Raw genomic sequence first — 18,488 nt, forward strand, 5'->3', positions numbered from 1 at the left:
GAAGATTTTGCTGTGCTTTTGCGAGCCACAAGGCGCACAAGTGGATTCCCCTTGGTCAAAGGGTGAACCCTCGCTGGATCAGTGGTTGCTTATTCGGACAGTCCGTAGAGCATTAGAAGGCTCTCGTCATGAGCAAAATCGGCACGGATCTTGCCGTATGAAGTAAGAAATTATCTTGGAACGTTTAGGAATTGCCTTCAACTTTAAAAACAATCCTATTTTGATCTTCCGAAAGATTTCATCTTGGCTGAACTTCGATCTGCAACCTTGTGACCCTGCTGACAGCGGACTCGAGGACGGAAAAAACGGCACATTGAGTGCGAAATTACTGAACATTTAATACATCCAATACAATTATTGCAGTCCAGGTGCGATTGCGGATGCTCGCAAGAGTGCCGCAATGTAATGACATGCATAGACACCCCAATGCCCCAATCGATACGCTATAGCCAGAATGTTAGAATGAATGTTAAATTGGTGATTCAAATCCTTGTTGAGCTGTGAGTCACACTCTTAATTGGCCTTGTACAGAATGGCAACCGTCTTCGGCAAGGCGATGAAGACATCCGATCTCTTCGTCGCTGCCCTTGAGAACGAAGGAGTGGAGTTTATCTTTGCACTTCCAGGTGATTTCTCCCTGCTCATGCTGGTCCGCCTCACCTGCATGCGTCCAGGCTGATGTACACAGCATCTAGCACGTCTCATGTGCAACCCAGCATCGATACACAAACCAAACAAATGCTGGGATGCAAAATCATAAAATCCTCTTTTTGATGCTATTTTATATCATACATGTGACACTGTGCAGGCGAGGAGAACATCGACCTGGTGGAGTCCCTGAGGACGAGCAAGATCAAGCTGGTGACAGTGCGTCATGAGCAGGCTGGCGGCTTCATGGCAGCCACCGTGGGCCGCCTCACAGGTGACTGCTTTTACTCCACAGTCTCAGCTCTCCCTACATCTACTCCCCTTGCATTCAATGCACCTTTTTTGGCACTGCTGTCCCGAGAGCACTTGCATGCTCTTGCATGCATGTGCGCTGATGCTTACTATTTGGAGGTGCACCTGGGGTTCTGGACATTTGTCGCCTGCAAGTTGTAAAGGCTGCAAACTTGTGGTCACTCGTTGCCTTGTGCTGAGTCAGGCAGGGCAGGCGTGGCGCTTAGCACGCTGGGCCCCGGTGCCACCAATTTCTCTACAGCTGTGGCATACTCGCAGCTCGGTACGCTCTATTTCCTTATTCTCTCTATTCCTATCTGCAGTGCCTGCAAGCTTCTGGCACTTTGATTGCTGTCCATCTGAAAGAAACCGTCTTATGCTGGCTATATTCCCGTGACGAGGGCAGAATGTTTCCCTTTTTTTGCAGGCGCCTTTCCGGCACTGTTCATCACGGGTCAGAAGCCCATCCTGAAGAGCAAGCAGGGGGCCTTCCAGATCGTGGACATCATCTCCCTGCTCAAGCCCATCACCAAATTCTCCAAACAGGTGCCTTGCCTGGTCCCTCGTTTGCTTGTCCTGTCCTTGAGCGGTTCACAAAATTGCACAGCCTTGTGTTTAGTCTGAATATCATAATAATCATCATTATTCAGATCGCCAAAATCAAAGCCAAAGTCCATAGGGCATACACGCAGGCCACATCTTCTGGGCCCTACATGTGCTAACTATTAGATTACCTGCTTTTGGCTAAAGAAGTGCTGTCAGAGCTGGATAAATTCACGTTGGAGCTTAATAAATTGATGCTCTAGACCCTCTGCAGTCTGATACTAACGCTTACGAATAGTCACTGATAAGAAATGTTTGATGATGGCAGATAGCGGACGGCTCCCTGGTGTCCGCCGCAGTCAGAGAGGCTTTCAGGAGGTCAGAGGAGGAACGCCCCGGTATGCACCACCCCCTTTCGCACTGCACATGATCCCCATATGATCCCCATAGACCAAGCAAGGACTGTCTTTTTAAGCATCCCTGCCTTGAATGTAATGTTGAAGATTGCCCCACCTAGAGTTCATTTGTGGCCTTAGGGTCCAGACGAAAACTCCCTTTCTGGCAAAATAGAAAATTTTCTCTGCCCTTTCTCATATGTTCTTGAGCACTGACTTTCTGTTAACAAAGTGATCTAAGATTGATGGCTCTGGACGGGGCAGGTGCTGCACACATCGAGCTGCCAGAAGACATCGCACATCAGGAGGTGCAGGGCCCTATGACTTGCAGGCTCTAACCTCATGCAAATTGAAATCTTCACAAAACCTCTGACATTCTTGATCGGCGCAATTTTATTGCTGAGAAGTGGGCTGGAGAACACCTGATTGGGGCCTATTTCCCTGAGCCTATGTTCAAACATTTTAGCGTGAGCATGTGTGCGTTGTATGCGGTGCAGCTTCCCTGTAATTCAAAAGTATTGCGCGATAGGGATCCCTTTAGGCACTCTTTCCTAAAATTACATTTGACTTAGGGTTTTGGGAGAATAATTCAGGGTTTATGGAAGGGTGAAAAACCGATAGAAATGGGTTGAGATTAATGAAACTCTGGGCATTTTTCTGCGCAGGTGCATGCGACTGATGCAGTGGTGTATCACGTGGACAAAGTTCGGCGGCCCATCCCAGAGGACAAGGCCATCAAGCGAGCAGTGGACATGATCAAGGTAAGAGATCAAGCTTGCATGCTTAGCTTATGCTAATACGGTATGCACCCTCGGCTATACTGTGGAATATAGAGTGCCAAGGGGGGTCAAGGGGAGACCAGCAGCTGCTTAGGGGAAGGCTCCTTTGATCGGCTTCCCCTGAAGTGTCCTGCCTTGCTGGAGCATCTTGCTGGGGTCTTGAAGGAAAGGCAGCACGGCAGATTTGGCAAGGCACAGGCAAGACAGATACGTCCTTTGTTTAGGAAAGGGGATGGTCATGCTGCTTGGCAGGACCCCTTCGCTGGTGACAAATAGAGTAAAAATTGCAGGAAGGCATGCTTTTGTGGAAAATTTGAAGAATGCATATGCAGAGCACATGCTTGTTTCCTTTGACGACAAGGAATTGCATTCAGCCTAGACATGTCATATTTGTTATTATATATTCTAAGGTCTGTCACTGCTGCGCAGGCGGCGAAGCACCCGCTGCTGGTGATCGGCGCGGGCGCCAACAGGAAGATGACAAGCAACATGCTGCGGCAGCTGGTGGACTCTACAGAGCTGCCCTTCTGCGACACCCAGATCGGCAAGGGCGTCATCGACTCACGTGCGCAACGTTCCCTTTTTTTTGTTAAGCTCTGTAGTTCTACTGGATGTCTTGGAAAGGCTTGAGCAGAGTGCGCGGCCCATGCAAAGAGTTTTGGGTGCCTCGGCGCTCTGCATGCAGCTTGCCTTGCTTCAGTACTTTGCAAACACTGCTTCTGCACCTTTTCAATCATGCATACCTGATCATCAGTTGTCTTGGGATTTGTGTAGACCTCTTTTCAGTTTCTCAGAAGTCGTTGTTTATGCATGCACGGTCATGAGTGAAAGGTTCCTGCCTTGATCAAGTGCCCTGTCAAGCGACAGAGTGAGAGCAAAGCATGCAAGCAGTGCAAGACTGCTGTTTGCATGATGTGAGTGTTGCATGCTTGCACAGGGAATCCACGGTACATGGGCACAGCGGCGATTAGTGATGGTGACTTCATCCACGTCTGCATCAAGCACGCTGACCTCATCATCATGGTCGGCCACGACGTGAGTCTATGCTCAATGCCTGACCTCTGCCTGGTGTTGAAAATTCGAATTACACACCCCTGAGTGCCCTTTGGGGTCAGGGTCTGGGGAAGAGGGACGATTCAAAACACAAGAGTCTTCGTGCAAGAATGGGAAGCGGCACGTGTCATGCGTGGAATGTGCTTGTTGCTGATAAGGACTGTGTGCATGGGAAAGCATCTTTGGCGTTTGAACCATGCAATATTCCTGTCATCATCATTACTTTTATATATAGGTCTGTGTTTAAGTTTGAATTTGAATTCACAGACGGTGGAGAAGCCGCCATTCTTCATGCAGCCCCAGGACGAGCGCAAGGTCATCCACATCAACTACTTCTCAGCAGTGGTGCGCTCCTCTTGATTCAAATCTAAATAAAATCGCTCTTAGAACTCATTTAACTCGACTTATTGTCCCAAAACTCCTCTGTTCAGTCTGCTCGGTCAAGAGTAAGTTGCACCGGTTATAGCAGGCCACTGGATCCTGAGCTTGAGAGTGTTGCTGGGTACATAAGAGATAGCATGCCCTGAGGGTGCCGATAAAATTTATTGTTTTCAAGACGACTGTGTTTGTAAGAAGAACTCGCAGGTCTAAATGAGACTCTCTGGAAAGAGGTGTCAGGGACAATGCATGTGCAGTGGAAAAATGAAAAATAAATGAAATTTAATGCTGCTTATTCAAATTGCAGGTGGACCCGGTGTATTTCCCCCAGCTGGAGGTTGTGGGCGACATAGGCAACGCCGTTTGGCAGATCAAGGAGAGCCTCAAGGACTGGACACCAACATGGGACCTCAGGTAGAGGTTTGGACCTTAACAATATTCTGTGACTCTCACAAGATGCAACGTTATATATTGAAACTTCAGGTCGGGTTTTTTCCTCGAAAGATTTCAAGAGAGAGGGGAAGGGGTGGAGCAAAGTTTATGCCATGGTGCTGCTTGAGATGCAGCATGCACTGTGAAAATGCCAGTGAAGCACTTCACAGGAAATTTCATGTGTGTGCTCCATCTCAAGTTGCCTCAAGCCTGCCATGAAGGCAGCTCTGCACTTTGCATGTGACATTCACACCGCGCTGTGGTTCCCACTGGGCGTGGGCCTGTTCTTTTGTCATGGCAGGACTGCAGAGATTGGCATGAACACGGCGAAAACATTTATTCAGGCGACATGGATCAAGGGTCAAAACCATGGACCCTGGCCAGGATCCACCGTTTGACCCTGGTCTTGACTCTGAATGAAGAAGATCATTAATTGTTCGGGTTTGGGGTTTTGAACCTGGTTTTTCTTTTCAACTGCGTGCATGCAGGTACTTCTGCTATGTGAAGCAGCAAATGGCGCAGCACGTGTCCAAGGGCACCGATGACCGCAGCATCCCAATGAGTCCCCCTGGCGTCGTGGCTCTCCTGCGCCAATCCGTGCCCGAAGACACCATCCTCTGCCTCGACAACGGCCTCTACAAGGTAGGTGAAATACTCTTTTGGGGCTTTTATAAGTTTTGGGGCGTATGACTAATTGAAGAAGCATGCCATTCTGTGCCCGGAGATCATCCTCTGCCTCAACAATGGCCTCTACAAGGTAGGTGAAATACTCATTTGGGGCTTTTTAAGATTTTGGGGCGTATGACTAAATGAAGAGGCATGCCAGTCTGTGTACCCGAAGACACCATCCTCTGCCTCAACAACGGCCTCTACAAGGTAGGTGAAATACTCTTTTCGGGCTTTTGTAAGTTTTGGGGCGTATGACTAAATGAAGAGGCATGCCAGCCTGTGCCCGAAGACCGATCCTCTGCCTCGACAACGGCCTCTACAAGGTGGGTGAAAGACTCTTTTGGGGCTTTTATAAGTGTTGGGGCGTATGACTAAATGAAGAGGCATGCCAGTCTGTGTACCCGAAGACACCATCCTCTGCCTCAACAACGGCCTCTACAAGGTAGGTGAAATACTCTTTTCGGGCTTTTGTAAGTTTTGGGGCGTATGACTAAATGAAGAGGCATGCCAATCCGTGCCCGAAGACACCATCCTCTGCCTCAACAACGGCCTCTACAAGGGGCGCGACATTCTTCCTTGATTCTGCTGAAGTTGATTTTCAGAACCAAATGCATGCAATCAAAAGGAAGTAATTCATTCATGCCTGCTGCTGTGATTGTAAGCAGAATTTCTTCAAAACAACCATTTCTCTGTTCTGTTGCGCTCGCTCTGCCTTGAAGATTCCATCATCTTTCTCTATAATTTGATTTGGGTTTATTTCTGGTTCTCCAGATAAGATGCATGCCAGCAAGGGAAGGGCTCGACCTTTGTCAGGCCTGTGCTCATGCTGTGCAACTGCCTTGCAATTCTTCTTTTCTAATTTTAGCATATTTCCTTTTGAGGCCATTGCGTTTGGCACATGGGCGGCATGCCCGCCAATTCATGCAAAGGTGTAAGTAGTAAACTGAGCACAGTAGGATCTTACTGGCGTGTGCTTGCTCATGAAAAAGAGTATGTTCAGGAAAGCTGCACATACATGAAGTCATAGTTGCACCATTCGGTCAGAACACTTTTTGGGGACCGTATATACGGCCGAATATACGGTCATACGGTATTAAAATATATGGAATACGGTCAAAAACGGCCTATTTTGGCCCAAATTGCCGAATATACCGAATATTCACCGTATGCCGAATGGCCAAATCCGTATGGTGCAACTAAAATGAAGTGCATGGCTGGTGTGCTGGCAGGTGTGGTTTGCGCGGCAGTATCCAGCCTACAAGCCCAACACGCTGCTGCTGGACAACGCTCTCGCCACCATGGGAGCCGGTGAGTCACACTTCTTTGAATATTTGTCACTTTCATTGTGGAGGCACAGTATTGTGCTCCTCGCAGAGGCCAGCTGGCATCAACCCTAAATCCTAAACCCTAAACAAAAATTAGAAAGAAATTTTCACAAGCAGAATATCCAATCGACGATCAGGGGCGTACATCTACGATCACTTCAACTTCCATGACCAATCATCAATAATCATCAAGGCCACATCTCACGATCAGATTGACACGTCGTCTGTGGGTGTGGAGTTACAACCCTGACAGGTTTCAAGCAGTGCTCTGAGCAGCCAAGTCCTGCAGCATATTTGCATACGGTAGTCCCTTGCCTCAGGTGGATCCAAGGAAGACTCACTTGATAGCAAGCAACATTTCAGGCAGGGGTCTCTAGCTGGTGTGCAATTACAGTGAGGGTGTCTTGGGAATGTGCAGGGCTGCCGTCTGCCATTGGTGCCAAGATGGTGAGGCAGGATCACACGGTGATTGCTGTTGTGGGCGACGGCGGCTTCATGATGAACTCCCAGGTGGGCTCCTTCAGCAACCTCTTTTCATGGCATTGTGTACTCTGTTCGCCAGTGATTCCAATGTGATCCTCCCTAGCGCGGTTTAGGGCGCAGAAATTCAAGTTTAACACCTCTGAATTCGTCATCAGATTTGCTGAACAGTCCAGATCTGAGCTCTGATCCCCAGCACTGTTTTTAGATTGGCATCAATTGCCAGAAAATCTCTACTAAGCTCTTGATATCTGAGATGCAAGCTCACGGGGTACACCTGCAGACAGCTCGCAGCTTGTGGTAGAACTGCAACACATTCGGTGCCGACCACCGGCATCCAACAATAATGAGAGGAATTGTGCGGATGATTAAGTACGAACAATTGCTTGACCTGGGCAGGAGTTAATCACGGCGGTGGAGCAGAAGCTGCACATAATCGTGCTGCTGCTCAACGACAGCGCCTATGGCATGATCAAATGGAAGGCGGTGAGCTCTTGCTCTCCTACCCCCGATGAAGCACGTTGAGGTGGTGATTAGCAGTGTGGACCTTGCTAACAAGAGGCACGAAGAGGTGGTGTATGAGATGTGGCTTAAGTCCAACGGATTTCAACGGATTTCGCACGCCGTGGTGGCCGGTTGAAATGGCTATCATTGGGGTTCTCTGGATTCTTGGGCCTCTAGTTTATTCTTGTATGTCATCTTAGCTTCCTCTGAGAACTCCTGTTTATTCATCTGCCCATGGCTTGTGTTCCCTGGCACCTGGTGAAGACTCAGCTCGAGGCCCCCTGTGCATGCACGCCAGGCATCAACTTATCATGCATTGAAATCATTGGAAAGGTGCTGTTCCACCTCTCCGGCCCAGCGCCTTTCCTAAGTGCTCCTGCTGGAGGATGGTGGCGTCTGAGAGCCTGCTTTCACTGTGGGCGTGCAGGAGGGCGTGGGCTATGCTCCCTACGGCCTGGACCTGAGCAACCCCGACTTTGTGCAGTACGCAGAAGCATACGGCGCTCGTGGCTACCGCATCAGCAAGGCAAGCGCTGCCCACACCCCAGTGACAGACATACAAGTGATGATCATAATTGTTAATTTCACTCTTTTCCTGCCAAGAGACAAGGTGCGCCCTGCAGACAAGCTGCCGGTAAAGGTTCCCACAGTCCTACCCCTTGTTGGACTCGCCAGATCCAAGCAGGACAATTTTCAATTGCAGGCACGGTGCTCAGTGTTCATATCGCCCCCAATACAATTATTAGCCTTCAATATCTTTGTGACTTTATCATATGCTGTCCTGCTTACATGAGGCAGTCAGAGCATCACAAATAACGCTTTCAAGGCATGACATGACAAATTTGGTAAAAAAATGACCCTTTTGGGTCTGAGATCCAGTTATCTGGGCCACTTTATAAGACAGAGTCACCGTGTCTGCAGCCATTTCGACTGCCTTCATCGTATGGGGAGGCAAGAAAGGAAACACCTTGGTTAATATGTGAAAGGAAATGCTTTGCTGCAGGAGGGACAGTTTGAGGGCATAATGTCGCACTGCCTGTCGACAGAGGGAGTGCATCTGATCGAGCTGCCCATTGACTACTCGGTCACAGACCAGCTGCAGGTCAGAGCACCTGTTCCCTTCCCTCCTCTTGTTTATCCAATTCATGCAAAATGGTGTATGCCTGTATTTGTCGCTGTTCTTGACCAGTACGCAAGCTGCATGCATGCAAAGTTACAAACATTTATATGTGCCCGCAAGCTGCATATCTTTTGGGCCAGATGGTCGGATGAGGGTCTCTCTGCTGTAATCCTCAGGCTGCGCATCTTCTGGCGAGCGGAGCTCTGTGTGAACTGCCTGCCATAAAATGATCCGCCTTGAGGTTTGAAGTATAGAGAGGCAATGAGAGGTGCCTGGATTTGATCAAACTGGATGGTTTGAAATGCTCACAGGTGCCGGCGCTGAAGAAACAGCTGGCAGAGATCCTGAAGCAGCCTGAGGAGTTCCTGAAGGAGGCAGATGCAAAGCAGACGGACGGTGCTACCCCGGCTAAGGAGCAGAAAACCGAGGCAAAGGACGCGGGCGGCCCCGACAAGGCAGAACTGGTGCGAACATCATGCTTTTTCCAGTTTTGTTTTCAAATGCTGAGCGCGCCAGCATTTGCATGTGTGCATACAAGCATGCATATGTTTTAGCGGTTTCGTTCACAGGATTTTCTTGCCGTTGGATTGCCTATGCAGAAGTCATGCAAAGAGCACCAGAATTTGCATGTGTGCATACAACATTGCTTGGATCTGGCGAGTCAAACAAGGGTGGTTAGGATTGTGGCAGCCTTGAACTGCAGCTTGTCTGCAGGACGTGACTTGCCTTTTGTCAGGAAAATCGTGCAATATAATAATACAACATGCACGCATATGTTCGTACAGTATCGCTCAATGGGAGCCTTTGCTGCTGGAGTACCAATGCAGAGCGTATGCATAGCAGACAGCCTTGTATTTCGAGTTCTTCCCACTCCTCTGTCCTGCCTTGAGAGACAGGACAGAAGGGGTGGAAGCGCTGAGATTACATGGCTGTCAACCACTGTCTGCCATTTTTCTCAATCTTCACACTTGCCCCCTCCCTTGCAGGCTGAGGCAAATAAATTTGTAGCTCTACGCTGCTGTATTGCGTTACCTTGGCGCCTGGAATCCTGTAGAGCACAAGGAGCCGAGACAGCCGTATGAAATCAGGGCTGTATTCATCACGGCATGCCTTCAACTTCACAGGCAGTGCATGAGGAATACCAGTGCTGAGTCTCCACATGTCCAAAGCTGTGTTCAACTCTCAGATTTTTGTAAATTGCTGCACTGTGCAGGCTGAGGCGAAGGCGTATCCCTTCTACTTGGCAAATGAGCCGGTGTATGCGAATGAGGAGCTGCTGGTCACCGACAAGTATACCAACAAGGTGGCCTACAAAGTGGCAGTGGCCAGCCCCCAAGACATTGACAGGTGACAGCCTCACCGCTCCATACATCCTTGCTGTTTCAAAGATCTGCAAGCCCAACTCTTGGCCCTCTTCCATTCGTGGTACAGGAGCTGGGGGCATCCAAGTAGCACCCAAACAGGCCTGGGATGTTTGCCGAATGCAGATTTTGCCTGCTTCAAGTCCCAATTTAACATAGTGAATAGGCTCTTGATATAATTTACAGCAAAGCACGTTTGCGATGTGTGGTGCAGCCCAATTTCTCAAGCAGGCCTTGCATGTTCAATGGATTCGATATTTGCACACCTAAGCTTGTCACAGTGCCTCAAGATGTGACAAGAGAATTTGGATTTGATATTTTAATGTGCAAGAAGAATTTTGGCTGCCTGGTGCATTCCAATTGCTCCTGCAGGCCTTGCATTTCCTGAGAATTGCTATTTGCCCGCTTGGACGCCTGATCCTGTTTAATGGCCACCTGTCAATTCTGACAAATAAGGAAGTCGAATTTCAAATATTTAATGTGGCGCAGAGCGATTGCAGCTGCTGAGGCTGCAGCGCCTGCATGATTTTGAAACATACTTTACCCGCTTGGAGACCTGAGCTTGTCAGATTTTCCAAAATTAGCAAGAAGAGGATTCGAATCTAGATTTGAATGCAAGAAAAGAATGTGTAAAAATGGCGCAGGGCGATAGCGGCTGCTGAGGCAGCGGCGCCGGCGATGGCGGCTCTGGGCTCATACCAGCGTAAGGAGATTCTGGAGCACTGCGTGGCAGCCTTCAAGGAGAGGTTCGAGGAGCTCGCCATGAGCCTCTGCATCGAGGCCGGCAAGCCCATCAAGGTGTGCAATGTGGTCTAACCCCCAAACATCACAACATATCCCTCAAAAGGACCTGGAACCCCATGTGTGTTGTATGTCCCACATGCCACCTGTTCTGCATGGTTAATGTTCCAGGCAGGCTGCAAGAGTCAGGAAATTTGCGTGTTCTTCTTTTGTTGTGCATGCAAGCACCCGCGTTTTTACTTGTCCCAGGCAGGCAGCAGAATATCTGCGACCCGTGCATGTTCTCTCTGTCTGACATGACCAGTGGTCATGGACTTGCCATGTCTTCGTCATGCTGCATTTTCTAAACTCTAGTGTCAGCCTGCTCCTCAAAGAAAGCTGCAGGTCTCCGTGGCAGCTGCGTCACCATTTGCACATTCTGCTGAGATCTTTGCGCAGAAAATTCTAAGATGTCAAATGGTTTGAGTGGTGCGCAGGACTCGAGAGGCGAGGCGCAGCGGCTGATAGATACCTTCCAGATCGCAGCAGAGGAGGCCACACGCATGTACGGTGAGTCACGAAATAAATCAGTGGCAGTTTCTTCAAAATTTCTATGACATTTGGTTCTCACCATGCTACCCTGCAGATTCCTGTTACCAAGAATAGCACGCTTCAGCCTCTATTTAAGCAAGCAGTCAGTTCCGCTCAGTGTGGCTTTTGTGGAACAAGCGGCGTTCAACTCTATGCACAATAGTGAGAGGACGTGCTGCTTGCATGCTAACAGTCCAGCAAATAGCCCTCCAATATTTCCTTGTGCAAGAGTGCAATCTGCATTGATGCGCAAGGATCTTTGGATGGCTGATTGCTGACTAAGTCTTGCTTGGATGTGGGGTCCAGAATCATTGAAGCCTTTAAAGTACAGCTTGTGTGGAGAAGCGCCTTGCATCTTCCAGCAGGGGAATTTTAGCAATAAGTTAAAGTCCAGAATCATATTTTAAGTGTCTCTTATTTTGACGCAGGTGAGTATGCGCCGATGGACCTAGGGGCGCGCACGAAGGGGTTCCAGTCCGTGACTCGCCGTTTCCCAATTGGCCCCTGCTCATTCGTGTCCCCCTTCAACTTCCCCCTCAACCTCGCCGCACACAAGGTTGCGCCGGCCCTTGCTGTCGGGTGCGCGCCCCCTGCAGGGTTTGCTTTTCCCAGGGATTTGGCCTGCGGTGTCTTCTTATCACTGTCTTACCTTTCCTAACACATGCATTGCGTCAGTCCTTGCCGTCAGGTGCGCACCCCCTGCAGGGTTTGCTCCTAGGGGCTTTGCCTTTGCAGGGTTTTCTTATCACAGCCTTATACCTTCCTTTGACATGCACTGCGACAGCGCTCGTAGTCGGATTTTGAGTTGCTGCGCCTCTGCGAGCTCCCTGCAGGGCATTGTCCCCAAGGGATTTAGCTTGAAGGGTTTTGACATTGGAATCATATGGCCTTTGCTTTCATGTGCTGCATTTGTCGCAGGGCACCACATTCAATGTTATCCTTGCTAGACTGTCTGCACACATGCACTTCACACACTGTTCCAGAGCAATGACTGCTGTGCTTTCCTATACGGGCTACTTGTGGGTATTGTGCAAATGACAGAACTGGAATCTTTGGTGGCCACTCAAAGAAGCCACTCTGCTCCAGCTGCACCATAGCGACTAGCCCTGCTTGAGGAGCTGAAGTCTCCGGTATTGCCGTTGTTGCAATTTCAGAATAAGGGCATGTCTACATCAGAATCACTGGCAAAATGAGACTCAAGCTGCATCAAGGGTTTGTAGGCGCCTCGGTGTCTGATACCTCCTTTTACATCGAGGTCGCTAGCAGGCTTCAACAGTGTGGAAGTGGTTACCCGCGGGTGCCTGCTTGTGATGATAGTGTCAATCCTATAGACCCCCGAACCCTATGCTTTCCAGCAATATGACTCCCTGGCAATACACCCGCAGGTGCCCCTTCGTGCTCAAGCCGGCTTCGCGCACTCCGATCGGGGCATTGATAATTGCCGAGGTGCTCTCAAAGGCGCCGCACCTTCCCAAGGGAGCGTTCAGCGTTCTGCCCTGCAGCCGAGACGGCGCCGACCTGTTCACCACGGACCCGCGCTTCAAACTGCTCTCCTTTACCGGATCACCCAGCGTGAGCGCCTTACTCACCCTTTACACCCCTGTACCCTTGATTTGGGGGTAAAATCACTGATGCAAACCCTAATTGATGGTGCACATCATGCACCGACCCCCGCTTCAAGCTGCTCACTTTCACCGGATCCCCCAGCGTGAGCGCCCACAATAACCACTTTCTAACACTGGTGTTACATTGATTGTTATTGTACCTCTCAAGCAGTGCGTTGCAGACTGCTGATGCATGTGTATAGATGCTACAGAAGCCTCTTGCTGTTGTACTGCGGCAAGAAACTGTTAGATTCTGTTGCCTAGCTTCCGCAAGCTTTCTTTTCCGGTCTTATTGCACAATCTGTGAAGTGGCAAATCCGGCAAGGGAGAGCATACCCGATGGTTATTAGACCCTGATTACAATGCAGTGCCCTCCGACATCAATCCTTCATTGATGACGAATAGGCTACGGTGGAAGCATGTGCCGGCACATGCGCGCAGGTGGGCTGGGACATGAAAGCGCGTGCTGGCAAGAAGGCCGTGGTTCTGGAGCTGGGAGGGAACGCAGCCTGTCTCGTGGAGGACTTCAGAGGAGATGACGAATTGGAAGCCATCATCGGTAAAATCACCTTTGGCGCCTTCTACCAGAGCGGCCAGTCCTGCATTTCCCTGCAGCGACTCATGATCCGCCAGGTGCGCGGCGTTCCCTTCTTGGCCTCAATTCCACTTTCATTTTTTCACTTTTGAATTTTGAATTTTAAGTTTCCAATATCTCATATGCAGCTTGTCTGGAGACGCACCTTGCCTCTGTCAGGCGCAATGTTTGATACCACAGTGATGATTTCTTTTCGAGATCAGAAGTTAGGAATGAGGGTGGTGGGCTGTAATGCCTCTCCTCTTTAATCTGTTGGGCCCACTTAGCTCCCCCTGTATTGTTTGGCCTAGGGAGTGTGCTGGGCTGTGAAAACTTTTGCATGCTGCAAAGTCTTTTGCTGTGTTGCCTTTAACGGTCAGGTTAGGAGGGTGAAGGCCCAGTGTGAGGGTAAAAGCATGAGGCAAGCAGCAAAGGTGCCTGCTTGTGTACATGTGATCTGCAAGCTTCATTCTACAGAGTTGCCAAAAAGATATTTGGGTGCTTATATCTCCCACAGCTTGTGGTATTCAATTGAAGTTCCACCATAATGATGTGTGCTGCAGGATCACTACGAGGCTGTCAAGGCAAAGCTGATCCCGGCAGTGCAGAAGCTGAAGAGCGGCGACCCGAAGAGCGAGGAGGTCTTTGTCGGTCCGCTCATCTCTGAGAAGGAGGCCAAACGCATAGAGGACTGGATCCAGGAGGCCGTCTCCAGAGGTGTGCCTGTCCTTTGAGCTCGCTGCCTGTGATTTCTCCAAAAGCTTGCTCCTGAGCATCATATTGATAGCAGTAACTCCTTGTTTTGTCAGCTTTGTACTTGGACACAGGCTTCCTTGCTCGGTTGCGCCAGCAGAATTCCCCAGAAGGCGAGAGACGATTCTGGCTCAACAGTGCTGGAAATTTCTTGCTCCTCTCACAAAGTTGTCCCTGGCGCACTCTCCTAGATTAGTAATGCCACCCCTGTGGGAAGCCAATATTTAAAGCAATCAGAAGGGGCATGGACAACACGTATCTATTGATATTGTGTGGTCGGTTGATTGGGTCTTGCTTGGCTCTGGCAAGTCAATAAAGGGGTACCATGTTTGGCAGCATTTACCTGCAGCATGTCTGCAGGACGCACCTTGCCTCTGGCAGAGAAACCGTCTAATAAGAACCAATAATTATATTATGTTGCAGGTGCGAGGCTGCTGGTTGGGGGCAAGAGGAACGGGGCGGTGGTGGAGGCAACGGTGTTGGAGAACGTGCCAAGCGACTGCCACGTGGCATGCGACGAAGTCTTCGGCCCCGTCATGGTCCTGGACCGCTACGCGTCCTTCAAGGACGCCGTCGCCAAGTGAGCAGCTCAATTCTTTTAACGTGGCAAGATGTTTGGCTGCAAGTCGAGAGCTTTGCGCTGGCGTCTGGGCTTGCAACAGAAGCCGGGTATGCCATGGGCACCAGCTCACGGTGGATTTGGGCCCCAAGGAGCTGGTATAGCATGCGCATGCAGAAACAATTGGTCCCACCGGGCACACTTTAGTCTGGACATTCCTGGAATGTGTTGCACATGTGCCATTTGTGATGGGCATCTTGCTGGCTGTATTTGAGGCACGGAGCGTTGCTGTGTGCGCGCAGGGTGGACGGCAGCAAGTATCAGTTCTCAGAGGCTGATGGGCCTGCACAGTAGTTAGACATCTTTGTGTTCTCGCCAGGCATGCAGGCAGCTGTGCCGGTAGCGCCACATGTGCGCAGCTTTACCAAATATTAGTCGCCGGCATTTTCTCAACCAGAACATGTGCCCGTGTGCGCGCAGGGTGAACGACAGCAAGTACGGGCTGCAGGCTGGAGTCTTCACGCACGACCTGGACAAGGCGTGGCACGCGTTTGAGCACATGGAAGTTGGCGGAGTCGTATGGAACCACGTGCCGAGCATACGCGTTGACGCGCAGGTGCGCGCATACTGCAGCCACCTGTGTACACGGTGTATCTGTCAATATTTTGAAATTTTGGTGCCCTGGCGATGACAGCGTGCTGCTGCTTCCGGCACTTGCCTCAGCCTTGCACTTTTTCTTTATATTTGCAGAAAGTTTTGAGAACCTGCAATCTCCCCACAGATGCCACAACATGGACTGCATCCTGTTGCGGGGGCGTGAAAAGCTTAAATACCCCTACGCACTCGAACACATGTCTCGGTCTAAAACGTGCGGTAAATGATTGTTTTTAGGCCTGCGGGCGGGGCTGATTTCAGGTTTCTGGCATGCAGAAAATTGCCTGCATATATATTAGTTGGGAAAGAGGCAGCAGGAACGCTCATATTTTGAATTGGTTGGCAGCCTACGGGACAACCCTGTGCAGTGTGGAAGGCCTGCCTCGGTCTCAAAAGTTCCATTTCCTGGCAATTTTGTGCAACATGCATGCAGATTCATGCGGACTGCTCGAAAGGCTACGGTTGGAGCCTTTGTCACAGTCTACAGAATACGTCTGCTGCAGACTCTCAACTCCTGACTGTTGTTTTTATGGCCCCGGCTGGCGGGGGGCAATATAAATATTGAGCACTGTACCCACGGAGATTGGGTCTTGCTTGGATCTGGCGAGTCCAAAAAAAGAGAGGATTGTGGCAGCCTTTAACTGCAGCTTGTCTGCGGGACGCATCCTGCCTCTTGACAGGAAAAGCGTGTAATAACAATAATTATAACAGTAACAATGATTATGCTATTGCAGCCCTACGGGGGAGTAAAGGACAGCGGCCTGGGGAGGGAGGGAGTTCGATGGGCGATGAAAGACATGACAGAGGAGCGCGTGCTGATGATGGCCGGCCCAGGGCAGCTGTGAGCAGCGCGCAGGCGTCGGACAATGTCAATTTTGAGTTTCTTTTTCTTTCTTTTACATGTTTGGCGGTCGAAATTGGCGTTTAATAGCACTTGTCATGTTTGGCTGCTCGGTGCCACTGGCACATAGTGAGCTGGAGCTGTCAAGAGCACTGGGATTAGGTGGCAAAGCATCGGGAGAAAAGCTCCTCTGTCAAGCTGATGTTAAGTGGAAATTGCAGCATTCTTATCATGCATAGCTGGTAGACATCATTGGGCGTTCCATATGAAGGACAGCAACTCTCATAGAAGCTTCCCATCACCTTCCCACTGGGTATTGGCAACGGGAGGAGATCAGGATCTTCTATAAATTAGATTGGGAAGACTAGGAAGTGATGGGCAGGCAAATGTTCCAAGCATGGTGAAAGGATCTGGAAAGGAACGTCACCACTGAGCTGAAATGACATCGAAGGCGTTTGTATATCACGCGATGCGCCGAGATATACTATGATGATTTTGTAGAAGGCATGCAGCAATTTGGCAAGAGGCGCTCGGGGCGTTTTCAGCTATGCCATACAGTGTAGCTTTTTATAAAAGCCAATTTGGTGAAGAGTTGCGGCTCAAGCTAACTGCAGCGCTGCACGCTAGCAGCCGGGTTCAAAAGCTTGGATGGGCATTTTGATAATTAGTGAGGACTTCAGATTTCTTCAGGGATTCCTGGGGCCTCCAGTTCTTCTCCGCTGTCCTTGCTTACCCCCTAGGTTTGCATGATGCAGGATACCTAGTGTGAACGTATGATGCGTGACCCCTAAAAACCTGTCATACCCTACATAATTGAGAAGCACTTTAGAGGATTGTGGGAAGTAATAATGAAGATGGATTGTGTGATCATCCGCGACCCATTTTTATGTTTATTGTATAGGCCCCATCCTGCAATATCAGCGGATGCGCCTCACATTGTAATCAGGTTGGTTTGGATCATAAATTGAGCACCGCTTCCCGTAAGGCTACTCTTCCACATACAGTTACCCGAGTGACACAGGTTCCAGAGTGTCACACGATATGGTTTCACGCTAGACTGAACCTTCACCCTCGAACCTTGGACCTGGGAGTTGCCGACCTCAAGCCTGACTCGCCAAGGCTTGTGTAGTTTAACCGTGCAGGTTCGCAGTCTCCTGCACTACAAATATGTAGCGAATCATGCACGGAGCGTGCTTATCCGTGCTTGCGATACTGATCAGACTGCTATGTTGCGTCGGGAGAGTCAAACCGTGAAATTTGTAGGCTTCTAGACTATATTAAGTCGGACTCACTAATGAAAGTCTGGAAAAAGCGCGTATTACATATGATTGCAGGCTGCCTTGACGCCAGCTTGTCCTTGCCAAGTAAAGGCTGTCTCGGATGTGACGCGCAGGGCAGCTTTTCTAGACTTTCAGCAGGAATGGACCTGGACATCCTCTTGACACGAGACAGAGAATAATATACGTGAAGCCCAAAATAGATCGCCTTCGGGTGGAATATCAAGAGCTGTTTGAGAGGGAGTTCGCAAATGAGCTGAGCAGGAAGCCCCTCAACAGCCTTTATGAGGTACTTCAGTCGAAGATACTGGAAGGGGAGAACACTTGCAGATTGTCTGTGACCAGCCTTGAGCTTCTTGACACGCTAGTTAGTTCGCTACGCACGCTAACCAACCTTACGGGTTTGCACCACCCGGATGATTGGTCTGAGGCAAAAGAAGCTGCAACTGAATCTCCCTGCAGGTTAACGTGGCCCATCTACTGGCTCTGCTTCAGCGCATAGCCCCGGTAGACCCTCCGGCACACACTAAAGCTGGAACCATACCATGTAGTACGCAGCTTGCCTGTTGGCAGGAAAAGCGTGTAATAAAACAAAAAGAATACCCTGTAGACTATGATACTGACTCTTGATACGTGTTTCTAGCAACCTCTCTCTGGCATGCACTGCAGCCTTGTGTTTCGGTTGCGAAACCTCCTGACTCATGCAGATACCTCTTGTGAGGCCTGCTGACGCTTCATTTTCCCTTCCTAACCCTTAGCCCAGGGCAAGAAAATGTCTAGACGGCCGTGGCCCTCCAGTCACCTGAGGACTCCTCCAGGACTAGCAGTCACTGCCGACTCGCCCGGTGTTCCCATCATGACTTTTGGTGCACCGTGACTTTCAAAAGTCATGGCGTGATTTCTGTGGGCAACGTGACTTTCAGAAGTCATGGATAAA

At 49.8% G+C, this 18,488-nt stretch overlaps 2 protein-coding genes across 2 annotated transcripts; both read left to right on the forward strand.

Annotated features, from left to right (window-relative positions):
- Positions 1-532: 532 nt before the first annotated feature.
- Positions 533-8,290, forward strand: COCSUDRAFT_19013 (thiamine pyrophosphate protein domain protein TPP-binding protein; the record flags this gene model as incomplete). Its single annotated transcript, XM_005644465.1, has 16 exons — positions 533-626; positions 809-922; positions 1,145-1,222; positions 1,367-1,485; positions 1,811-1,880; positions 2,142-2,185; positions 2,543-2,638; positions 3,086-3,221; positions 3,594-3,691; positions 3,977-4,054; positions 4,395-4,501; positions 5,008-5,161; positions 6,418-6,496; positions 6,932-7,023; positions 7,393-7,479; positions 7,925-8,290. The coding sequence occupies 16 exons, from the start codon at positions 533-535 to the stop codon at positions 8,288-8,290; spliced, it is 1,812 nt and encodes a 603-aa protein (XP_005644522.1).
- Positions 8,291-9,776: 1,486 nt separating this feature from the next.
- COCSUDRAFT_19137 (aldehyde dehydrogenase family protein) lies at positions 9,777-16,278 on the forward strand (the record flags this gene model as incomplete). The annotated part of the gene is made up of 10 exons (XM_005644466.1): positions 9,777-9,964; positions 10,623-10,776; positions 11,196-11,268; positions 11,718-11,868; positions 12,675-12,861; positions 13,335-13,526; positions 14,031-14,184; positions 14,644-14,800; positions 15,260-15,395; positions 16,168-16,278. The coding sequence occupies 10 exons, from the start codon at positions 9,777-9,779 to the stop codon at positions 16,276-16,278; spliced, it is 1,503 nt and encodes a 500-aa protein (XP_005644523.1).
- Between the last annotated feature and the right edge of the window lie 2,210 nt (positions 16,279-18,488).

This window comes from Coccomyxa subellipsoidea, assembly GCF_000258705.1.
Source record: "Coccomyxa subellipsoidea C-169, whole genome shotgun sequence".
NCBI classification, from domain to species: Eukaryota; Viridiplantae; Chlorophyta; class Trebouxiophyceae; family Coccomyxaceae; genus Coccomyxa; species Coccomyxa subellipsoidea.